This window comes from Takifugu flavidus, chromosome 1 (genome assembly GCF_003711565.1).
Source record: "Takifugu flavidus isolate HTHZ2018 chromosome 1, ASM371156v2, whole genome shotgun sequence".
Lineage (NCBI taxonomy): Eukaryota > Metazoa > Chordata > Actinopteri > Tetraodontiformes > Tetraodontidae > Takifugu > Takifugu flavidus.
This window is the reverse complement of record NC_079520.1, coordinates 26898889-26920482: the sequence shown is the minus strand read 5'-3', so window position 1 is coordinate 26920482 and position 21594 is coordinate 26898889. Positions and strand designations below refer to the sequence as shown.

General features: G+C 50.3%; 5 protein-coding genes across 6 annotated transcripts; 4 read left to right on the top strand and 1 right to left on the bottom strand.

Annotated features, from left to right (window-relative positions):
• Positions 1–1013: 1013 nt before the first annotated feature.
• g6pc1a.1 (glucose-6-phosphatase catalytic subunit 1a, tandem duplicate 1) lies at positions 1014–3055 on the top strand. Its single transcript, XM_057049343.1, has 5 exons — positions 1014–1355; positions 1441–1550; positions 1883–1988; positions 2060–2175; positions 2263–3055. The coding sequence occupies exons 1-5, from the start codon at positions 1138–1140 to the stop codon at positions 2772–2774; spliced, it is 1062 nt and encodes a 353-aa protein (XP_056905323.1). The 5' UTR covers positions 1014–1137; the 3' UTR covers positions 2775–3055.
• Positions 3056–5193: 2138 nt separating this feature from the next.
• psme3 (proteasome activator subunit 3) lies at positions 5194–7744 on the bottom strand. 2 transcript variants are annotated; one of them, XM_057030883.1, is made up of 10 exons: positions 7583–7744; positions 7107–7139; positions 6949–7011; positions 6685–6789; positions 6555–6603; positions 6338–6456; positions 6112–6248; positions 5969–6023; positions 5675–5761; positions 5194–5584 (listed from the first exon to the last, which is right to left on the bottom strand). In XM_057030883.1, exons 1-10 carry the CDS (start codon positions 7622–7624, stop codon positions 5504–5506), a joined length of 771 nt encoding a protein of 256 aa, XP_056886863.1. In that variant the 5' UTR covers positions 7625–7744; the 3' UTR covers positions 5194–5503. The 2 variants fall into 2 exon arrangements, with proteins under 2 accessions (XP_056886863.1, XP_056886871.1); XM_057030891.1 differs by having other exon boundaries at positions 6555–6600.
• A 28-nt stretch (positions 7745–7772) lies between these two features.
• nbr1a (NBR1 autophagy cargo receptor a) lies at positions 7773–15536 on the top strand. Its single transcript, XM_057051939.1, is given in 23 exon segments — positions 7773–8008; positions 8298–8360; positions 8458–8476; positions 8563–8585; positions 8790–8972; positions 9055–9132; positions 9213–9436; positions 9531–9650; positions 9732–10031; positions 10406–10565; positions 11105–11353; positions 11721–11840; positions 11913–11988; positions 12095–12190; positions 12267–12449; positions 12540–12686; positions 12772–12875; positions 12878–12904; positions 12978–13375; positions 13460–13545; positions 13773–13860; positions 13996–14095; positions 14383–15536. Coding segments are annotated over 23 exon segments (3138 nt in total). The 5' UTR covers positions 7773–7906; the 3' UTR covers positions 14575–15536.
• Positions 15537–15596: 60 nt separating this feature from the next.
• tmem106a (transmembrane protein 106A) lies at positions 15597–18759 on the top strand. Its single transcript, XM_057030900.1, has 8 exons — positions 15597–15742; positions 16261–16421; positions 16686–16749; positions 16830–16983; positions 17180–17320; positions 17386–17429; positions 17506–17559; positions 17937–18759. The coding sequence occupies exons 2-8, from the start codon at positions 16271–16273 to the stop codon at positions 18043–18045; spliced, it is 717 nt and encodes a 238-aa protein (XP_056886880.1). The 5' UTR covers positions 15597–15742; positions 16261–16270; the 3' UTR covers positions 18046–18759.
• Positions 18760–19333: 574 nt separating this feature from the next.
• Positions 19334–21594, top strand: arl4d (ADP-ribosylation factor-like 4D). Its single transcript, XM_057030911.1, has 2 exons — positions 19334–19491; positions 20015–21594. Exon 2 carries the CDS (start codon positions 20117–20119, stop codon positions 20723–20725), a length of 609 nt encoding a protein of 202 aa, XP_056886891.1. The 5' UTR covers positions 19334–19491; positions 20015–20116; the 3' UTR covers positions 20726–21594.

The following is a 21594-nucleotide window of genomic DNA, read 5'->3' as shown; positions in this document are numbered from 1 at the left end:
TAACCAGAACTTAGGAGCCATTTTGGTGTCCGAGCGTCCTCTCCTCCTTTAATGGAGCTCGTTGGGATTAAAAATAAATAGAATAGCGCAGATTAATCCATATTTATAAATTACATAACATAGCAGGTCGCTTTATGATGAAAGCTCCTTGGCCTTTGGTCGTTGGAAGACCAAGGGTCAAAGTGTCTCTGGGATCTGGAACATCACCAAAATTTAATCAGTTCCGTGTCCCATCATCAACATTTGAGTTATTTTGCTGACAGTCCCACAGACGGGTGACATAACCTCGGCGGAGGTCATAACACAGACGGATATCTGCTAGTTCTTAGAAATCAGGGGGAAAACAAATGAATTCCAATAGATTTGTGTAAAATTCAAGAACTAACAGAATTTTTGGGGGCTTTTTTTAAAATCCTGTTCGGATTCAACAGTTGAATTTTGACCTCTAACCCGAACTAAAACGAGGAAACGCTTGATTTTTCTCGCCGTTTATCGTGTTGGCTCGACGCACCGTGGTCAGAGCTTTTCATTCTGCCCTCAAGGGTTGAAACTAAATCTGGGCGTGAGGACCGTGACCTGCGAGTGTCTCCCTTTTACGTGCGTGGGGCCCCGTGTTTTCAGTGTTGACGGGATCAGGTTGTTCCACAAGGACGAAATTCCCAAGTGATCCCCAGCAACCCCCAAACTGATCACGCCCGGCACGCGTGCACCGCTGAAGCATGTACAGTATGTTGGCGTAGGGTTGCTTAGGCTGCCGCCCTGTGGTTGAAGAGCGAAACTACATGTGCATGGATTTAATTTTTATTTTTTTTAAACGACAATATTTGACGTTAAAATGCACATCTCCCACTTTAATGGCGTGTTTGTGCACCGCAGCGGACGAGTACTTGGAAACGCTGCACAAAAGGATCAGAGCCAAGATCAATTTATTTCACAAGCGCTGCAGACTTCACTCACATAAATCCATGAAAAAAAAAGCTTCTAGGAAATCTGTGGTGGAATAATTGAGGGGGGGGGGGGGCGCTAGAGAACCTGTCCCAAAGGCAAACAATTGATCTAGCCTTGAGTAAAGTTCAGTGGGGCTTCCAGAGCAGCAGACCGCAGACCTGGGGCACCATCCCTCATGTAAAGACAGTCATGGACCTTCTCCACAGCTGGGGGGTCGAGCTGGCCGTCTACCTGCAGACCAGCTACAGCGGATACCAGGACGTCTTCAGTGTGGCCTCCACGGTGGCCGACCTGCACACCACCTTCTTCTTCTTCTTCCCCGTCTGGTTCCACCTGCGGCGGGATGCCGCGCTCCGCCTCATCTGGGTGGCGGTCCTCGGGGACTGGATCAACCTGGTCCTGAAGTGGTACGAGGTCACGGAGGGACACCACCCCGAGGCAAAGAGACAAGGAAGCATCTGCATTTATTGTGCGTGTCTCTCTGCGTGACAGGGTTCTGTTTGGGGAGAGGCCGTACTGGTGGGTTCAGGAGACCCGGTTTTATGGAGCCGGACCGAGACCAGGTCTGCAGCAGTTTCCCATCACCTGTGAGACCGGACCAGGTACAGTTGAGTGAGAGCTGAGTCCAGTGTTGTGGCACAGTGAACCCTAACCCCGGAGGTGTGACGCGCGTCACTGAGCATCATCTTCGGGAGATAACGGGTCAAAACTCCAGATCCGCTAATCTCTTTATGGAGTCCTTTAAATTTGCATAGAGGAGTGATGACGCAACACCTTCTGAACGCCAGGCGCAACTTTAAACAGAACTTCGTGGGTTCAAAAGAGAGCGCTTTGACTCTGATGACTCTTAGAATCTGCACACTGGTTTGGTGGGGGGGCGGGGGCGGGGGGGGTGACCTTCTCAGGGGTCCTGTCACGAGTGTGTGTCCTGCAGGAAGCCCCTCGGGCCACGCCATGGGCGCCTCTGCTGTCTGGTATGTGATGGTGACGGCGCTGCTGTCGGCTGCAGCAGAGAGGCGCTGCCCCCCTCTGCTGTTCAAGTGAGTCCTGCACACATCTTTACGTCGCTCGTGTCCGTCCTCGCCTTCACCCGGCTCCTGCGTCCGCCCAGTTTCCTGCGGATGTTCCTCTGGGTGCTGATGGGCCTGGTGCTGCTGCTGGTCTGCATGTCCAGGGTCTTCATGGCGGCTCACTTCCCACATCAGGTCATCGCCGGGCTCCTGTCAGGTTTGTGGGCACCGAGGGAAGAAAACTGTTCTGTAGATGAGAGCGAGTTTTTCTCATTTTGGTGGACCTTCTCTGGCTGCATATCAGGGGTTCTTGTGGCTGAGGTGGTCTCCAGGCAGAAGTGGATCTACGGCGCCAGCTTGAGGAACTACGTCTGCACCACCCTCTTCCTCACCTCCTTCGCCATCGGCTTCTACCTGCTCCTCAAGGCCGTGGGCGTGGACCTGCTGTGGACCATGGAGAAAGCCCAGAGGTGGTGCGTGAGGCCAGAGTGGGTGCACCTAGACACCACGCCGTTCGCCAGCCTCCTGCGTAACATGGGCACCCTGCTGGGCCTGGGTCTGGGCCTGCAGCTGGGCCTGGGTCTGGGTCTGCAGCTGCCCCAGAGTGGAGGCGTCAGCTCCAAGGCTGGAAGGATCACAGCCTCTTTACTTCTGCTTCAGCTCCTGGACAGGTGGACGTTTTCTTCTGAAGACCTTCTGACTTTCTACTTCCTGTCTTTTGCTAAAAGCGCAGTTGCGCTTTTGATCCCGACTCTTTTGGTTCCCTGGGCTCTCTGCTGCGTTTTCGAGAGGAACGCCAGATCCAAGGATTTGTGATTCTGAGTTAACTTGTTTGGAGTTGATCACGAGTTTAATTTTCTGCACTTAAACGCCTCATTTCCCCCTCATGTTTAGCAGACAGGGTCTAGTAACCAGTCACTGAACTGGTCAGGTCCTTGAAATATCAGGTCAGGTCCTTGAAATATTCGTACTGTAGTTTTACGTTCTGGAAAACATTCATTCATTTATACTCGTAGTTAGTTTTTATGTTTTAGCTGACAGAAATATAGACAAATGTCTTGGTTTGAAAAGTGTAATAAAGACCTTAAAACAATTGACTTCAGCAAAAGTAGCTTTAAGAATTATAATCCCCATAAAAATAACCCCATTTAACAGCCTCCTGCTTGTTTTTCTCCCAAATCTCTTTTCCTCTGACTTTCTCAGGCTGACACTGATTAATTCTCTGGCAGGAACAACCATTAAACATTAACCAGAGCACGCTCGCTTCACTCGGCAGTGTCACTATGTGGGACTTTCAAAAGCAACATGGAGGTTCAAGGGGCAGAATGTACCACAGGCAACACGCGGTCCCCTTATGGATCAGCGTGCTATTGAAGTGCACTGATCAGGTGACACATTTAAGGACCGTCAGACGTTTGATTATCAGTCACGCTAGACTGCAGAGGCAGGACGGCAGTTCAGGAAGAATAAAAGCTCCAGATTTTCACTGGTTTCACCGCCTTCGGTTGACATAATAACCTTGACCCTGCGACCTCCCCCCATCTGTAAATCTCTTTATCTCCGAGGGACCATTTAACGCTTCCGACGCTTATCATCAAGCTACGTTTCTATATGGTGCTATGACCGAATAAACAGGAGTCACAGCAGACAAGGGGTGTGTGTGTGTGTGTGTGTTAACACAACACAACTGCGTCAGAAACATTGAGCAACAATAACCTGTTGACATTGCTTTAAACATTTGATCGTCAACTCCAAGCAGTTATTTGTTGTTCACAGTTGTGACATACTGATCTTATCACTGCAAACTCTCCTCGGGACAAAACCAGCTGCTTCGGTTTTCAGAAACAATAATTGACTTGTTTTGATTCGGCGCCGAAATGTGGGGGAACAAACTCGTTCACGTGACTTTTAAGGTCACAGTTTTAAAAATATGTTTAGCAAGAGATTCGTTGTGACCTACATTTCACATCTTAGAGTGCTATAAATCAACTAAATAGTTATTAAAATGTATCAAAAATAAGTCTGAATTGTTTTCTTAAAGAATATAACTAAACTGATGAGTTAACTTTTTTGTGAGTTACACATTACGTTGATAATAATGTTGAATGAACAATCTAGAATCTCTTCATGCAACAACAAAAAAAAATCACAAGTCAGTTAAATCATCACATATTGATGCTTAATGTCACATAAATAAATAAAAACTGTTTATGAGAAATCCATATTTCTCCAGCCTTAACTAAAATTAAAAAAAACTAGACTTACTAGTGATAAACGTTTAACAGTTGCTAGATAATATTTAATCTCAATTCATTCATCCCAATCAATGAATTCAGGCGGTAACATGAAAGGCAGCGTAAAACATTAGGTTGATTTTGATTGGCTGCTTGAAGCTTGGGCCTCCGTGATTGGTCCGTTAGACGGTGTATCTGCTGCGCATGCGCAGAAGCGACCGCTACTGTTAGCAGTTCTCTTGTGTAGCTTCCACTTAGCTACCATTTAGTTTCGCTTTTCAGTGTGCGTGTTCTCTATTTAACTATTACTGAACCGACTGAAACTTTATTTATCATTTATTTAAACTAATTTGTGGTCGTCAGTCGGTACACGGGACCTTTTACCGAAGTCCACGAGCAGGAAGGAAACGGGAAACCGAACGGAAATGACGTACAGGAGAGAATAACCAATCACAGCGTTCGCCAGCCTCCCTGCTGGGCCTTAGGCGGACTCCTAATGTAGAACCTTTTACCGAGTTTACTGAAGACGTTGCAGGGCGAAAATAGACACATGTAAAAGAAATAAATCAAGACTACTTATTCGAAATTGGAGATTAACTTGCAAATGATCAATGTTATATTCATGTCCGCACTGTGTTCTGCATTATAGGCCGTACATGGGTACAGCAAAGTAACAGCAACAAGCAACATTATCTTATCAGCCGATTACAAGTGACGTCAAACATCCTACTTATCTCCAAACTGAGATAGCTGAGGGTTTTTTAAAAAAAAAAAAAAGCAGGATGGTTGACCAACGCTACAGCGACACCTGCCGGGCGAGAGCCCAAATCACACCTTTTGGTCAGCTTTCATAATCCTATTGAAGGCACATTCAAAGATAAAGGCCATGAAGTGTTTTATTTAAATGAATGAATGTCTCATGTAGAAGATGTTTTGGTGACTCTAATGAGTCGGTGAGAATTAACCCACTTTTTAAGACAAATGAAGCACTGTCACAAAGATCTGAGGACAAAAGTTTAATTAAAATTAAAAAATACATAGCGCTTCTTGTCTGCGAGATGTCTCCCTGTTTTCTGAGAGAATGTTTGTGTTTTCAAAGGGTTTAAAACAACCAAAAGAATATTTTACAATAAAAAAACGGTGTCCATTAATGGATGCTATGCTGCCGTCTGTCTGAGGCTGATCACGATTGTTTTGATGAGGATGATGGTCTACACGTCGTCCTGCAGGCCAGAGCTGGACCGCTGCAAATGTTGGTGGCAGGAAGGTGACACAGGTGGGGGGGCGGAGTCTGAGAAGGCCGAGCGAACATCAGTACAAGGCTTCGGCGTTACTGCTCCGAGGCCTCTTGATCTTCTCGATGTTCTTCAGGATCATGTCGTGTAACGTTACCTTCGCCGGAGGAAAAAATTAATGAGCGGGAAATTCTCGTCGAACAACCTCGCGTCCCCCTTAACGACCGACGACGAAACGAAGACTTACATATTGGTTTCGGAGCTCGGAAACTATGATCTTCAAACTGATGTATTCCTTCTCATCAATCTCTGTTACTGTGCGCCGATAGTCCTCCTAAAAAGCCCAAAATCTCACTTTAGACGTGTACTTAAAATACAAACCATAGTAAATAAGCAGCAATTAAAATAGGCAGAAAATGAGGAGATTTTTAAGTATCCGAGCGATAAACGAGTTTCTAAAGGAGAGTGACGCGTCACCGCTGGCTAGAATCATTTTGTTCTCAGTGACCTAAAGCTGAACGTCCTGTAAGAAAATACTCACCACATGTGGGTATTTCGCTATTTTGGAAACCAGCTTTGCCCTTGTGATATAATATCTACAAACAGACAGATTTGAGATGCAAATGTGTTTAAAAGGGTGCAGAAACAGCTGGGTGATACCGATAAACACGTGTTGACAATCACCTCGATATCTGGTCGAGGTAAGAAGCTGCTTCTCCTTCCACCGTTCTGAGTTCAGCTACCGTCTCCTCCTGGATGGACACCCCGAAGTTGTTGCCGTCCTCTATTCTGGGGATGAGCAGCTGAACCCACATTTTGACCTGCAAAAGAGAAGAAAGCAGTTTGAATGAGCGGACACGTCACAAGTTACAGAAACCCTCTTCAGTGGCTGATCAGAGTTGCAACTCACCGTGTTACATTTCTCTATAAGTGTCCTAATCTCTGGTTTGACCTTTTCAATAAGGTCGACAAGGTTTGCGTTGCTCTTCATCATCCCACCAGGCATGACAAAGACCTTAGTGCCACCCACTGATAAAACAGATTCAGGATGGTTAAGGTTAGAAAGCTTCAGGATGCACCGTGAATGTTTTAAAGCCACTCTTATGACCTAATATGAATGCACTTACCCATGTCCTCCCCACCTCCATCTTCCAGCTTTCTCTTTTTGGCATTCTGCTACAAAACAGAATAAAATAGCTTACCTCCTCTACACCACTGCATAAATGTCTTAAGATTGAATTCAGCTTTCTGTCTCACTGTTTCTAGTCCATCGTGTAGGTGTGGGACCAGGATGGGGTCTGGAACCGTCAGATTAATCTCTGAATGGATGTCCTTCAGCTCAGTTATGTTAATGGCTGGATCCTGGAAAGGAAAAAACACAGAACACTCTGCTCAGTCCCTGAATTATCCTGGTACCAACCAAACCAGCACCCTACATGTAGTTACGACCCTCTCCAAACACGACATGTACATATTTAAATTAATCCCATCATCATTTGGCAATCAAACCTTATAACTGACCTTAAGAAAGGCATCAAGTTCCAGCAACTTCTTTGGGAAAAAATTTGCAACTAGATCCTCTGCCTGAAAAGAAAACAGACTTTATTTTAATAAAAGAACCCCCCAGCTGAGACAGGAGCCTGTGTAGCAGCATTATAATCACTTATAGTGGAACTTACTTCTGAAGTTATACGTTCCCTGAATGCATCAACCTGGAAACCCACAGAACATCAATTAAAAAGATTAAAAGCAAGGAGAGAATGCTTTATTCTTTGCAGTCGGATAATCTTTTGTTTTAAAAGAAAGTGACCTGGCTTTTTTGGAGAAAAGGCTACATCAGTTACCATGACGGTTTGGCGGCGGACGCAAATTTAGCAGCTAAGGCCTTTTGATCGTACCAACTACCTGTTACCTACACACGTTTCGATGGGACACAAACTTCAGACAACACCTTCAAGCTTAATGTGAAGGCGACACTTGATTCGTGGGAAGGATTACGGGTGTAAAGTCTCAGGCGGGAAAGAAGCCGGTTCACCTGCAGCTAAACGCTATTGGCTAATAGCTTCATGCTAGAAAACGTGGCTAACATGCTAACGGGCGAATGGCAACAACACGTCATGGCACCTGGACCGGTGTTTCAAAAGAGGAGCATTACCTTGGTTTTAATTTCGCTGTCCACCTTGAGGAGTGAAGACATTTTACGTGATCAAAAATGCTAAGAACGTTTGTCCCAACAGCATTAATTTTTCCTGAAAACGTGTGGCTTTTTAATTGACAGCCACACTCGGGAGCTTAAAGATGACGTCAATGACGCGACGGACCCGGGCGGCGGGCGGTTTGCGCATGCGCAGAAAACGTCACCGTATTTTTCCAGACGCAGCTGACGATGTAAACAAGAGAAGACAGTCGAGGGCAGCAGGGATCGAATCGGCCGGTACAGCCGTAAATGACAACTGTTCCGTACTCTTAAACAGCTGACATGGGTCTGCCTGTCACCATTAAAGTCAATTTCCGGGGGAACGTGAAGAGATTTCTGGCCCAAGATTTGGATAAACTGGAGTGGGAATCCGTGGAAGCCTGGGTAAGCTGCTAGCCGAGTGCGTTGGCTAAACGCTGGCGCAGTTAGGTGAAAAGCAGGCCCAGACGTGGCCTACGCACGCCAGCACCAGAACACGCACAGGACAGGGAAACCTGTGCGATCAGGGGGTCGTGCGTGGGAATGTGCACGGCAGACGGGTCACGGGTTCCCGTCCCGGGTTTGCACCGGATGTGGGGGCTTTTGGGGGTTCACGTGTTGGGGAAGTTTGGTCGTTTCTGGCCAAAGATCAGGTTAATTCTGCAATGACTGATATTCTGAACACTTTTTGCAGATTAAAGCCTCTTTTGGTATCAACCATTTTCAAGTCAAGTACTTTGATGAAGATAACGAAGAGGTAAAACTTAAAATTAATGGCTTGTCTGTTTTAAATGGACCTTTTTCCTGATCTAATCTTATTCCTTTTTGCTTTTTTAATTTTTTATTTTTTTTAGATCTGCATAAACAGTCAAGGTGAGGAAAAATACGACCGTCACACTGTTGGTGTAACCGTCAAATGTTAAATATCCCATTATTCACGTCACATTATTGTGTTTCAGATGAATATGAAGAAGCCATCAAGGTAAGCGACCGCCGCATAAGGTCAAAGTTAGCAGGAATAAGTGCTTTCTGATAAACTAGCAATTACCACTGAAGTAGCATGTGGATAAACAGTGAGAGGAGTAGCATGTAGCATAGAGGTTATGAGTTCCAGAGCAACAAAATGTGACAATAGTGTTCAGATGGCACTTTTATGACAGCTAACCCATCAATAACTCTGCCGTAGAGCGCCGAGAAGCAGGGCAACCAGTTACACATGAACGTGTACAAGATGAAAGGTCAGGCGTGCGGCGGTCCGCTGAAGACTGAGGTGAAGGAGCTGAAAGGAGACCTCCGGCCCGCTCCTCCGTACCCCTCACGGGTCAAGACGGTGGACAAGGGCACGCAGGTCACCCCGGAGAGGGAAGCTGTAAGGAGCCAAACGCACCCTCGTGCGCTCAGCTTGTCCCCTCTTAAAACCTTTTATTCAGTTCTGACGTGTTTTGCCGCAGGTGGCGGTCAAGGACACCAAGGGCAGCAAACCCGAAGACGAGCCGCCTCCCATGTGGTTCCGGTCCTACATGGAGAAGGTGGAGTTGAACTCTTTAATGAGGAATTATTCTCTCGGGACTTGGAGGCACATTCCGAAGCCTAATACGTGTTTCTCTAGTTCAAAGACGAGGTGGTGAAAGAGGTAGTGGAGAGGATGTGCAGCGACTTCTCCGGCCAGTGTTGCACTCACAAATCTCCTGATGGGAACCTAGAAGCCGCCAGTGGCGTCGGCGGCGTTATGGGCCCCCTGCCGGGTCCTTCCACCTCCAACGGATCCCTCGGCTACACCCCCAACTGCAGCAGCTGCCACAAACTCACCTCTGACGGCGCCTACAAGTGCAGGTTGGCGTCCGCTTTTGGACCCGGAGTCTTGTTCTTGGCTGACGGCGTCCGTGTCCCCCTCGCCTCTGATGTTCTGACCGCTCTCTCCCCCCAGCGTGTGCCCGTCCTGCATCCTGTGTGAGATGTGCAGACACAGCCACGACCCCAGCCACAACCTCGTGAGAACCAAGACGCCTCTGTCCATCCCCGAGCACGGAATGTCGGGAGAGCTGAGGTAAACTCCGGGGAGGCGCGTCGAGGCGTTCGCGGTCGCCGCGACAGCGACGGGAATGATCCTTTTGTTTTTCGCCGACAGGTTTCCGAGGCGAGGAGACAGGACCGTTCGGAAAGCGGAGCGGCAGCGGCTCAAAGCTGAAAGGAGGCAGCTGAGAGCCGAAGTGAAAGAAATCAAGAAAAAACTGAGACTGGAGAAGAGGGGGCTGCAGTGGAGCGGGCCCTCTACCTCAGGCAGAGCCAACCTGGCGAACATGGCCTCAGCGTCCACCCAGGTTCCGGCCTTGCCCCCCTCTACTGCCTCAGACAGAGCCTCAGGTCCGGCCCCAGCCCAAGGCCCCATCCCCGCCCCGGTCCCTGATCCCCAGGCGTCTAGTCCAGAGTAAGCGCCACCTCGGATGGGCGTCCGTCTGTGCTGGGTACCTCAAAACCCAGTTGGGATGCAATAAAGTCTTTTTTTTTTTTTTTTTTTTTTTCCTCCCCCAAGACGAGAAATCAAATATGGCATCTTTGTAATCTAGTCTGTGTGAGTGTGTCGCTGGCTGCTCTGGGGTGGTGGAAAATGTTGGAACTACCTCAATGTGAAAACTGCTGCTGCTTCATAGATTTTCTAAGAAATTTTGATTTCGAGCTGCAAAAACAAAACAAAAAAAAAAGAGAGAGAGAGAGAGAGAGATCTGGGGTCCTGCTTTTTTTGATGGGGTTTTATCAGAAACCAGGGCTGTTTTCAACAATGCTCTGTACACTTGAAACTAGGGGTCCCGGGGTCTCGCACACCTCCTTGGTGCCCACTATGGCTGCCTTGTTTCTGGACGAAAATCTGCCGGACGGCACCCGTCTGGAGCCCGGAACCAAGTTCATCAAATACTGGAAGATGAGGAACTCGGGAACTATCAGCTGGACCTCAGAGACTAAGGTACCCCTCCCACCCTTTGAGAGGAGAGGCCGCACTCTCTTTTGCTCCTCTCCCACCCTGCTTCGCTACCACTCTGAGCCCCCCCAGCTCTACTTATCCACTAACACCAGCTAAGTTTTCCAACCTAATCCGACTAATGTTTGTCTGAGACATTTATTATTATTCCTATTATTTCTAAAGTCAGTTTAATTGGTCATGTCCTTTAAGTTCTCACGTCCTCGTCCTCGTGTGTGTGTGTGTGTGTGAGCGGGTTGGTGGTGGTTTACTGGTCCTCTGGTGTGTGTAAGCGCTCGAGGGTTGAAATTCAGGACGTCTACGCCGTCGCACGGAACCGCACGGCAGCGACTGATCCCCATACTCACCTTTTTTTAGCAGTTAAAGGGAAAGTTCAAGCAGACATTCCTAAAAGTGTGTGTGTGTGTGTGTGTGTGTGTGTGTGTGTGTGTTTGGGCTGCATGTCGTCCTCCCCGTGTCTTTTTTCGCACGTGTATTCCCACGTTTTTTGTTTTGTTCTGTGTATGTCGTGTACGTGCGCCCAGCTGACGTTCATGTGGGGGAACCTGGGCCTGGCGTCCGAGGAGAGGAGGGAGGTGCCGGTCCCCTCGCTGCTGCCCGGACAGGTGGGCGTGGTCAGCGTGGCCTTTGTCGCTCCGGGGCTGGAGGGGACGTACACCTCCCACTGGCGACTGGCGCACTGCGGGTGTCAGTTCGGCCCGCGCGTGTGGTGCAGCATCGTGGTGGAGCGGGGCAGCGGCCGCGGCGCCCTCGGGCATCAGAGCAAACGACGGGCAAGTCTGCAGAACATCAGCTGTTGATATTTGGTAGCGTTGCTGTTGGAAACGCCTGCGCACGCGGGGCGGCGCCGCGCTGCGCAACATTCCTTTGACATACGCAGAAGCTTCCATTTAACTTTGACGGGTAAAACTGTGATAAAAAAAATTAAAAGAAAAGGACAAAAATGGAGAAAGTTCATTAATTAAGTTCCCCAACAAATGTCTCCATTTGACTGGTGTGGAACATCTCGCTGATCATTTATTCAGAACGTAGACGCGACAGATTAAATGTCAGGATTAGTGGGATTAGAAGATCGGAAGTGTTTGAATCCGCAGGGAAGCGCGAGTCTCCGCGGTGACTCTGTGTTCTGGTGTGCTTCAGAAGGAGGAGGTGAGGTCTTTGGTGAAGGAAAAGAGGTCCAAAGATGGCCTCTTTGACCTGTCTGTGGACCTGAACCATGACGACTTCTACTTCCCCTCCGTGGAACTGCTGACCGCACAGGTGCGTCCCCGGAATCACACCGAAACGGGAATCTGCTCAGCTAAAAAGGAATTCTATCTGCTCCGCTTTTAGGATCTTCTCTCCTTTGAACTGCTGGATATAAACATCGTGCAGGAGCTGGAGAAGGTTCCCACTAACACCCCCGAGGGTAAGCACAGGTTCCCTTTGACCCCATCAGGATCAGATGAGGATGAAACCCGGTTTATAGGCCAGCGGGTCGCCATTAAAATGCTGCGCCGTTGCCTGATTCCTAGATTTGACCCCCTGCATATCTCCGCTGCCCCACGAGGCGCCGCCGTTCTCGCAGCTGAAGGACGAGGCCGAGGTCCCGGGGGTCACGAAGCTCTTCGGTAAGCTGGATGGTTTCTGCCCTCGCCACGTGAACACGCCTCATCCTCCGTCTTGTTTATCATCCGCCGCCCCCAGGACTCAAACTGAGGCCGCGGACGGAGCCGCAGGAGCCGCCTCTGACCCTGGAGGAGGACCGGGAGGAGGAGATCAGCGGGGCCCAGTTCCTCTGCGAGACCGTGATGCGCTCCCTCACCTTGGAGGAAGCCCCCGACCACAGACCCCTGCGCAGGACCCAGCACAGCAGCCACAGACCACAGGGTGAACGGCGCCCGCTTCCCCGCCACGCCGCGTCTCTTTGTCCGCTGCGTGACTCGCTCACGCGTTCTGTATTCCCGTTTCACCCTCTAGTCGTCTCCCGCGGGCCCAGCTTCTGTTCGGAGCGAGCTGAAGCAGAAGCAGCGCCGGAGGAAAAGGAGGAAGTTTGTGCCGCCAAGCTTGAGAGTATAGCCGTGGCCCAAAGCCCCGGGCGGAGACGGGAAGAGGACGGGAAGCCCGGTGAGTGATTCTAAGCTTGTCGTTGTCCTTTATTTCCTGCTACTTCGGAACGTTTTTGTGACTGGAGTTCTTTTTATTCTTGGAGATCTTTTACAGGACCCAGCGAAGGAAAGTCCCCCGGATGACAAGGAGGAGGACAACGTGGTGACCCTAGATGTCATCCAACACACGAGGAACGCCCACGAGGAGGGGCCACCAGAGGAGAAGACTGGGAGGAGGTGAGGTCAATTCATCGGAATATTCTCGTAAAATCCGTTCATGCGGGAAAAACGTCCTCCCCCCGTGTCTCAGGTCAGCAGCCAGGCCTCCTCCGTCTCCTCCTGCGATGATTACATCATCCTCCCAGACTGCTTTGATACCAGCCGTCCTCTGGGCGAGTCTGTGCACGTGGCGCCTCCCGCCACCGTGACGTCAGCAGAAGCCCACAGGAGGGGGAGGAGGACGGGACGGAGGAGGACACCCGACCTTGACGGCCCAGAGGGGGGGCGAGGAGCAGCGGGAGGAGGCGCTGGAGGAGGAGTCGTCGGAGAAGACGTGGCTCCAGCCGCCCCCCCAGGCAGCGGCAGCGTGAACCAGCTCCTGTGCACCTCCCAGACCCTGGACACGGTGATGCTCACCCCTGAAGTGGCCCCTGCTCCGGCGCTGCCCCCCGTCCCCCTGCTGTCCCCGCCGGCCCTCTACTCCCCCAGGTTAGAAACGGCCCATCGGGCCGCTGCGATTCTCCCCGTTAAAACGAGTCGTCGGTAACCTTTGACCCGCTGACCCTCGTCCAGGTCCGAGGCGCTGTACCTGGCCGAAGACCCCAGCCCCCCTGCCTGCGACCCGTACGACCCGCGCCCTCCCCGGGTCCATCTCAACGGTACGTGCACGCGCCCGCGCCATCTGAAGCGTTGCGTAACAGCTCAGTCAGGTCTGAGGTCATTGAACCTCGGCGTTGCCTCGCACCCCTGCGTGATCCGTCCACACTTTCGCCCCCCCCCCCCGTCGGGGTAAAAGCAGGAAGTTGCCGCTTCAGCAGAACGTTGTTCTCCCTCACGTGTCGTTACAGAATGTTACATTTCCTGTTTTGGTTTGTCTGCACGCCAGTTTCTTCTGGACTGTCACGATCAGCTGGTTCAGCATCCAGTGCCTTTGAGACATACACCCCCAGGCCCAGCAACGCTCTGCAGCTGAGGTGCACACACACACACGCACACACACACACACACACACACACACACACACACACACAACACACACACACACACACACACACACACACACACACGGCTGTGCGTTGCGTAACCCTTCTCGTCACTGTCGTTTCCAGGGGCCAGGGAGGCATCAGAGAGGGACTCGTTAAGGGGGCCCTTTCTGTGGCGGCGTCCGCGTACAAGGCTCTCTTCACCGGACCAAACTGCTCGGTGCAGGTGGGTTCTCCAATCGGAAGAACCGGAGTAGAACCGCTGCTCCCTGGCAGAGCCGGTCGAGGTGGTTCGCGCCTCGTCAGCTGAACGCGGAACTCGGTGGCCAGCTTCTGCCGCATTTTGTCGTAAACGTTTTAACGAGGCGATAAAAGGCCACATAAAAGCGGGTCAGCTGTTGAGATCACATGACTCGCACCTGCTGCTGACCTCCAGCAGGAACCACCTGATGGAGGCCCAACTCCGATGGGTCAGAAGTCCTCCATCTCTTGTCTCTTTCCTTGTTTCTGCAGCAGGGCATCGACCTGGGCGCCAAGCAGGACCCTTCCATGATGGCCATGCTCCTGGAGATGGGCTTCAGAGACCAGCGGCTGAACCAGCAGCTGCTGAAGAAGCACAGCTACAGCCTGCTGCACACCGTCAACGAGCTGGTGCAGATGGCCGAGGAGCGGCAGAGCAAGGCCGGCGGCGCGCAGCCGCACTGAGGCGCCCACACCCGCTCCTGCTACCTTCAAACGTTTACCTTTAAAAATGTTCTAGGAGGTCGTCGCTGGCTGGATGTCCAAATTCTCCTTCTTTTTGTTTTTTATTTTTCTCGTTATCTTGCCTCTAATTCAGCAATATTTAGCCACCCTGGACCCGTAAGCGCAGCCGCGCGTTGTTATAAATAAAGTTCGGAATGCCTTTTTACCTGGGCCTAAGAGCGGGGGGGGTGGGTACGTTTCACTCTTCATCTTAGCGCTTGTGTGGCTGTTGTAGCTGCTTCCTCGACCTTTGACCTTTGAGTCGCCTGTCGCTCGATATAGATGTCGGTGTTCTGGAAAAGCCCGCGCGCATTTAGGAGGACGCCGCCACCGAAGCTAGCTGACAAATCAGCAGCAGATAGTCTCTCTGTTGTCATAGTAACACCTGCCTAAACAATGCAATCTCTCTCTGTATCCCAGTACTGTTCTTTTAGACGTTGACGTGTGGAATGTAAACAAAAAACAAACAAACAAACAAAAAAAACCCGGTCCGGTTGGGCCGACGCTCCGGACGTTTTCTACTGCTTTTTAGGAGATGCCTGCGCGAAGGGCGTTAGCGAAAAGTCTTGTTCTCGTGGTTTTAGCACAGTCACAGTGGAAAATGTCCAGTTAGCATCAGCGTTCGAGGAAGACGCCCCCTGCCTGCACCTCCATGTACTGCAACCACAGCTTTAGTCATTTGGGATCAGGATTCTAACACATTCCTCAACAACGGAACCACCTATTTTATCAAAGACTCAGCTCACCCGTGTATTTTTATTAAGAACTGCTCATTTGTGGTTTTTCTTTGGAGCCTTTCTTCTGTGTGCAAGAGGACTTTTTATTATTATTATTATCAACTTCTTTTTTTTCCTCCCCACCCAAAGTCATATTTCGAAAACTCATGCTGTACTGAATAATTCTGAATAAATCTGCTGGTGTAAGCGCGTGGCTTTTCTCTTATTCTGTTATTCTCATGGTTCTGGTGAACTTCCTCCTCCTGATCCTCCTCCACGACCTTCGCGCGGACAGGAAACTCCTCCAGGCGGCGCTTCTCAGGCTTCTGGAGGCTCAAACATGAGCACAGACGCACCTTTGCTGCACCTGAATCCCCGATCACAGTGAAATCCGCATTTGTCGCGTGCTCCAGGTGAGTTTTGGTCTCACGTGCTCGTTTTGTGTTTGGTTGTTTTTGGTTGTTGTTGTTTTTTTGCAACGTCACAGCGAAGTTCGCCATTTAACGAAATTCTGGCGTTGCACAGCAACTGTTTTTAAATGGAAAAGATTCACCAAACCGTCTAAAGGTTTAGTCGGATTATTACTTCCGTAAACGGATAATGCGATCTCGATTCCTGCTTTCGTGTAAAGTCCTCGCGCTTCGAACCCATGGCGTCGTTGTTACGCATCTTTAATACAAGTTAACACAAATTAATCCCAATACTTTGCGACTTTATTTCCATTTTCTGATGATTACAAAAGCACACGTTTGCTTACGTCACCGGTGAATGTCTTAACATTAAGAAATAATTGGTCCGACTGTTTATATTCGATGTGGGGGTGACGTCATTACATCGGACTCTGTCCTAGAATGTGCCATAAAAACCTGCTTTCATGGGAAAGTTTTCAGCTGTTTGGCATGATAGGCGGCCTTCCTCCTCCTCCCTACAGGTAAAGCGTGATGGTTCTATCCGGCTGCAAAGAGCTGGAGCCAGAGATGGAGAAGGAGAAGGAGAAGGCGCTGAAGCATTTCCCTCCGTACGGGTCCATAAACGCCACCTGTGCGAGCGACACCTGCCCCACCTGCCGCGGCACCGGCAGGATCCCCAGAGGTTGGTGCTTTACGGTGGGACGCTAGCGATGGGAAATGGGCCATGGTGGCTAAAATAATGGCTAAAAACCAATCAAATGTCAGGTTAAAGGTTTAGACAGAGATCCCCTGAAGGCTCTGGAGCCGGGGGGCCCGCGTCCTGTCCTCCAGGGACACAGACGAGCCAGGATTTCTGTCTGTGTCCCTGGAGGACAGGACGCGGGCCCCCTGGCTCCAGGCATTAGGGGAAGTTCACCTTAAATTTGTCTCTTTTGTGGACCGACAGACCATGAAGATCAGCTGGTTGCCGTGATTCCGTGTAACGACGTGCGGCTCAAACCAAGACGAACGTACGAGACGCTTGAAGAATCGGTCCAACTGGGACACGGACGGGGATTTTGACAGTTTGTGGGCGTGTGTGTTCCCCCAGGAAGCTGTACGTGCTCATCTCCATGGCGCTGTGCCTCCTGGTCTGCTGCCTGGTCCTCTTCTTCCTGTTCCCCCGCAGCATCACGCTCACCCCCGTGTCCGTGCTGTCGGTCATGGTCTACTTCAGACCGGATTCGGTGGATTTGCAGGTCACGGTCAGTGTAGAATCCGGTCCAGTGGACTCCCCCCCCCTCACCCACGTGTTTGTCCTCCCTGTCGTGTCATTTAAGGTTTTCACATGTCCCTTTGTTAAACATCTACCTGAGCGTTGCTGAGCCGCCTTCGCGTTTAGTGTCGAGTCACATGACCCGGACTACAAAGGTTTATTCTTTTCTTTTCCCCATCGTCCAGAATCTCATCAACATCACCAACGAGAACTTTGTCCCGGTCAACATTGTGGACTTCAGCATTCAGGGTGTGATCTCGAAAGCCGTCATCGGCAAGACCAAGATCTCCAACCTGGGCGCCATCCAGTCCCGCTCCCAATCATCGGTAAGGAACGTTGACGCCGACGTATCCGCCCCGCTGTGAGGTTCTGACCCGGTTCTCTGTTGCAGTACGCCATCAAAACTGACCTGCCAATCTCAGACCCGGGCTTGAAGTGAGTTTGACTTTAATCTTTGTCTCTTTCTCCTTTGATCTCTGGTTCCACGTTTCTGCTCTTTCATCTGTTTCAGCGTGTACTGCAAGTCCAACACCATCAAGATTCACATCCTGTTCCTGGAACTGCAGTAAGTCTCAAACCTGTGAAGAACCGACCGGGGAGGTGGCCTCAAGAGCCCACAGGGTGTCAGAACCTCCCCCCCTGAGACCACTACCAGGCCACAAAAATACCGTTTCTCAGAAATGAGCATGTCCGGTACAGCTAGCATGCTAACCGGCTGGTCCTCTCAGTATCATCGTGCTTTAAAGCAAAAAAAAGTTTAGAATTGTGGGAAAAATGCATAAAAACCCAGTTTGATACGTCTGCACTGTGGTTATTGGATCTAGACCGACAATATTTGGGCCTTGTTGGTGTTTGTTTCCCATCACTCCGGGTATCAGACGGAGCTGAGATGAGGATTCAAGTGGGAAAACCTGCCGCTAACCTGCGCCTGTCTCCCCTCAGGATGACCATGAACGTCTCTTATCTCTCCCACACGGAGCAGCTGTCGGTCGACGCCTTCGAGTACGTCGACTGTGGCACCAACTCAACCATCCCGCATCCGGTGAGCTGACGGGAATCCGGAGGAGGAGCGGTGAAAAGAATTCCCGAGTATGTTCGTCTTCTCGTCCGCGTTGTTTTTTTGAGCCTCAGTGCTTTCGATCGCTACAGTGGACGGATGGGAAAATGCAGGTGGGTTCTGTGGCGATCCGGATCCGGGTTTTCCAGTTTTAAACGTCCGTCTGGCTAAAACCTCCCTCCAACAACACGCGAGTGTCTAAACCGGGAAGGGCAAAAAGCCTTTTGCTCCCCTTTCTTCTGTAAATTGCAGCTTTAAATGACTGTTTACAACCTTCAACCCCCCCTAAAAGATGAGGAATCAGGGCTCAGCGTCTTCCGATGGGAAGCAGGTCAGAGGTTAAAGGCCAGTGTTGAATGTGCTTCTTTTTTTTTTTGTGTAATAACCTGAATGTGCTGACATAACGGGAATGGAAGTCAGGCCGGAATATAAACCTGTCACATGACTTATTTTCCAGTCCAGGGAAAATAAGGCAGGACCGTCATGGAAAACCTTTTAGCTTCCCTGGCAGCTTCTCCTGAAGGGGGGGGGGTCGTTGAAGATGGGTTAAATCTGCTTTATCACTTTAACCTGGAGCAAAGCTCATGTTTGTGCAATGTCAATAAAAGCTTTTGTAATTGCTCCGACCAGAGCCGGTGCTGGTCGAGCTGGGCAGGCTTTTCATCACCGGATTGATTAAATCAGTTTACATTTTGATTCAGAGATAAACAGTTGTTGTTGTTGTTTTTTAAATGATGCAATCAACTTCATTCAACTTTAATCCACATCTTATATGGTTCTGTTTATCCTTTTGTTAAAAAAAATGAACTTCTGAACTTCCTCTGCATTAGTTTTGGTTCTATGATTTGTGAAAATCCCATAATACCCCAGAAGAAACATTTTATTTTAATCGGACTTCTGCAGTTCCTCGCAGCAAACACAAGAGGGAGCCAACGCGGCGGACTGATGATAATAGAAGGCAACAAATGCAAAACAAGTGACATTTGCACAGAGAGAATGTTGTTAGTTCATCCACAGCATCATTGATGAACAGACCTCCGCGGGAGAGAGCTGTTCACCAGCTGCACCATCACCCGATCGGGGCAAGAAGAACGCACACAAACGCCAATTGTGACTTAGATTCCGCTGTGTGCTGAAACACTGAGATATTTAAATTATTACGATCAGTAACAATCCCTGAAAATAAACATAGTTTCCCTCAAGGGCAAATCTAATGTGAGATATTAGTTGTTGCAGTCCCACCCTCCGCCTGCGGGTGTCAGTGTCGGCGCGGTCCGTGCGGCCGTGACGTCACCGGGGCTTTAGCTGCCGTGCGCTGGATCCAGTGGATCTCCTCAGTGCAGCGGGAGCGGATCACCAGCGAGCAGCTCCCGTTTACAGTCCGAGATGGAGCCGTTTACCCCCCGCGGATGATGTTTTCGCCGCACGTTTGAAGAAAAGGTAGGAATAGTTTCAACTTCCGGTGAATTACACGGTACTTTAATCACCTGCTCTTCTGTTTGGAGTTCAACGGTGTGTGTGCGTGTGTGTGTGTGTGCGCGCGGGGAAGGGGATCTTAAAGTTGTTTAATTTCCTAAGGTGGATTAAGAGTGTTTTTTTTAAACTGAATCCCACCGAGACTCGAACGCGTTTGGCGCGCAGACACGTCGCACCGGTGGAAACTAGAAATATCCCGCAAACGCGGGAGCTGCGTGATGCGTGTCAGGATGTCAACAACAAACCAGATTAGTGCTGCAGCGGCGCTCATCCACGCAGAATTTCATCCGCTGACACGAATCTGCCCTCGGGAAAAGCCGCTCGGGCTCAGCAGGACGGAGCTCTGCTAACCTGTTAGCCTGCAGCAGCAGCGGCGCGCGTGGTTGTGCATCATTTCAGAGGTGGCACCAAAATGTTGCACAAATCTGCTCAGGTTGAAACATTCCCGCATTTCTTGGAGTGTAAAACTTCCCTCTCCCTCTGCCAGGTCTCCAGCGCCGCCTGATCCCACCCGGGCGATCTTCTGAGACGGGATTTAATCAGGAATCTGTCGCCTGCTCCAAGTAGGTGTGAGTCTGTGGCCGCAGCCATGGGGAACCACCTGACCGACATGGCTCCCAGCGCGCCCTCCTTCCTCCCGGGCTTCCACTCGCTGCACGTGGTGGTGATCGGGCTGGACTCGGCCGGGAAAACCTCGCTGCTCTACCGGCTGAAGCTGAAGGAGTTCGTGAAAACCATCCCGACCAAAGGCTTCAACACGGAGAAGGTCAGAGTGCCCGTGGGGACATCCCGGAGCATCTGCTTCCAGGTGTGGGACGTGGGCGGGCAGGAGAAGCTGCGGCCCCTGTGGAAGTCCTACACCCGTCGGACGGACGGGATGGTGTTCGTGGTGGACTCCACGGAGCTGGAGAGGATGGAGGAGGCCCGGGTGGAGCTGCACAAGATCACGCGCACCTCCGAGAACCAGGGGGTGCCCGTGCTCATCCTGGCCAACAAGCAGGATTCGGACTCGGCGCTGTCGGTGAGCGAGGTGGAGAAGCTGCTGTCGGTGCACGAGCTGAGCATGTACACGCTGCATCACGTGCAGGGCTGCAGCGCCGTGGACGGGCGGGGGCTCCAGCCGGGCCTGGAGAAACTTCACGAGATGATCCTGAAGAGGAAGAAGATGATGAAGCACAGCAGGAACAGGAGGAGGTGAACTGTCCAGGCGTGGCGGGAGATTTCCAGGCGTTGAAAGAGGAACTTTTTTCCTGAGGTCACCAAGTGCTTTTCCCCTTTGAAAATGGACAAGCGGAGCATCGGGAAGATGGAAACTTTCCCCTTCTTTAGAACACTAAGCACATCACTTTGTGGTTTGGTTGCCGTGGAAACAGTAGTTTAAATGTAAAATCAAAATCAAAAGGAACGTCGAGCACAAATTTAGAAACGGCAAAAACTTGGAGGAACGTCTCGCATTCCCTCGGCCTTCCCAACACTCTGGGCGCAGCAGGTCGGGAATTCACTTGTTGATTGACGCGAGAAGTTTGTGTTGCGGGTCTGGTAATGCTAATGCTAACGGCGCGATGCTAAGGGCAGGCGCCTTTAGCCACGTTCTGAGAGGAAACTGCGGCGAGGGGAGAGTTGTGTGGAGGTGTTGAGGTGACTGGATGGAGAATTCACGGGGATTGGATGAGTGTGGGAACGTCGGTCCGAACTAACCCGCACCCCCGACTCTTAACGGTTAACTGTAGTACAAACATTAACGTTGTGGTCAGAAAAAAGATAATTAAAACCTTAAAAAATGTCTTCAACCTTCCTGAGATGTTTTTATCCCCAAATATTTATTCCACATTGTTGTGCGTGTTGGACGGATGGGATTTATCCTGTAAATGATGTGAAAATAAAGCAGGATTCCGACGTGACGAAGCACAAAGGGATGTTGACGGTTCCGTCGCCGCGGCAACAGAAACCCTTTATACATTTGCTTCAAGGCCACAGAGGTCAAACCCTGATTTCATACAGTCGTGTTTATACAGATTGTACATTTTTGTTACACTAAAGTTAATAAATCCAAGCACTGAACATCCA

Excerpts from the sequence above, each read along its gene's own strand:
- g6pc1a.1 (XM_057049343.1), top strand. The coding sequence starts at position 1,138 with ATGGACCTTCTCCACAGCTGGGGGGTCGAGCTGGCCGTCTACCTGCAG. Across the intron at positions 1,356-1,440 it reads ATCAACCTGGTCCTGAAGTG|GGTTCTGTTTGGGGAGAGGC; the intron begins GTACGAGGTCAC and ends TCTGCGTGACAG. Across the intron at positions 2,176-2,262 it reads CATCGCCGGGCTCCTGTCAG|GGGTTCTTGTGGCTGAGGTG; the intron begins GTTTGTGGGCAC and ends GCTGCATATCAG.
- psme3 (XM_057030883.1), bottom strand. The coding sequence starts at position 7,624 with ATGTCTTCACTCCTCAAGGTGGACAGCGAAATTAAAACCAAG. Across the intron at positions 7,140-7,582 it reads ACAGCGAAATTAAAACCAAG|GTTGATGCATTCAGGGAACG; the intron begins GTAATGCTCCTC and ends GTGGGTTTCCAG. Across the intron at positions 6,604-6,684 it reads TACACGATGGACTAGAAACA|CAGAATGCCAAAAAGAGAAA; the intron begins GTGAGACAGAAA and ends TCTGTTTTGTAG.
- tmem106a (XM_057030900.1), top strand. The coding sequence starts at position 16,271 with ATGGTTCTATCCGGCTGCAAAGAGCTGGAGCCAGAGATGGAGAAGGAG. Across the intron at positions 16,750-16,829 it reads CGGCTCAAACCAAGACGAAC|GAAGCTGTACGTGCTCATCT; the intron begins GTACGAGACGCT and ends GTGTTCCCCCAG. Across the intron at positions 17,321-17,385 it reads AGTCCCGCTCCCAATCATCG|TACGCCATCAAAACTGACCT; the intron begins GTAAGGAACGTT and ends TCTCTGTTGCAG.
- arl4d (XM_057030911.1), top strand. The coding sequence starts at position 20,117 with ATGGGGAACCACCTGACCGACATGGCTCCCAGCGCGCCCTCCTTCCTC.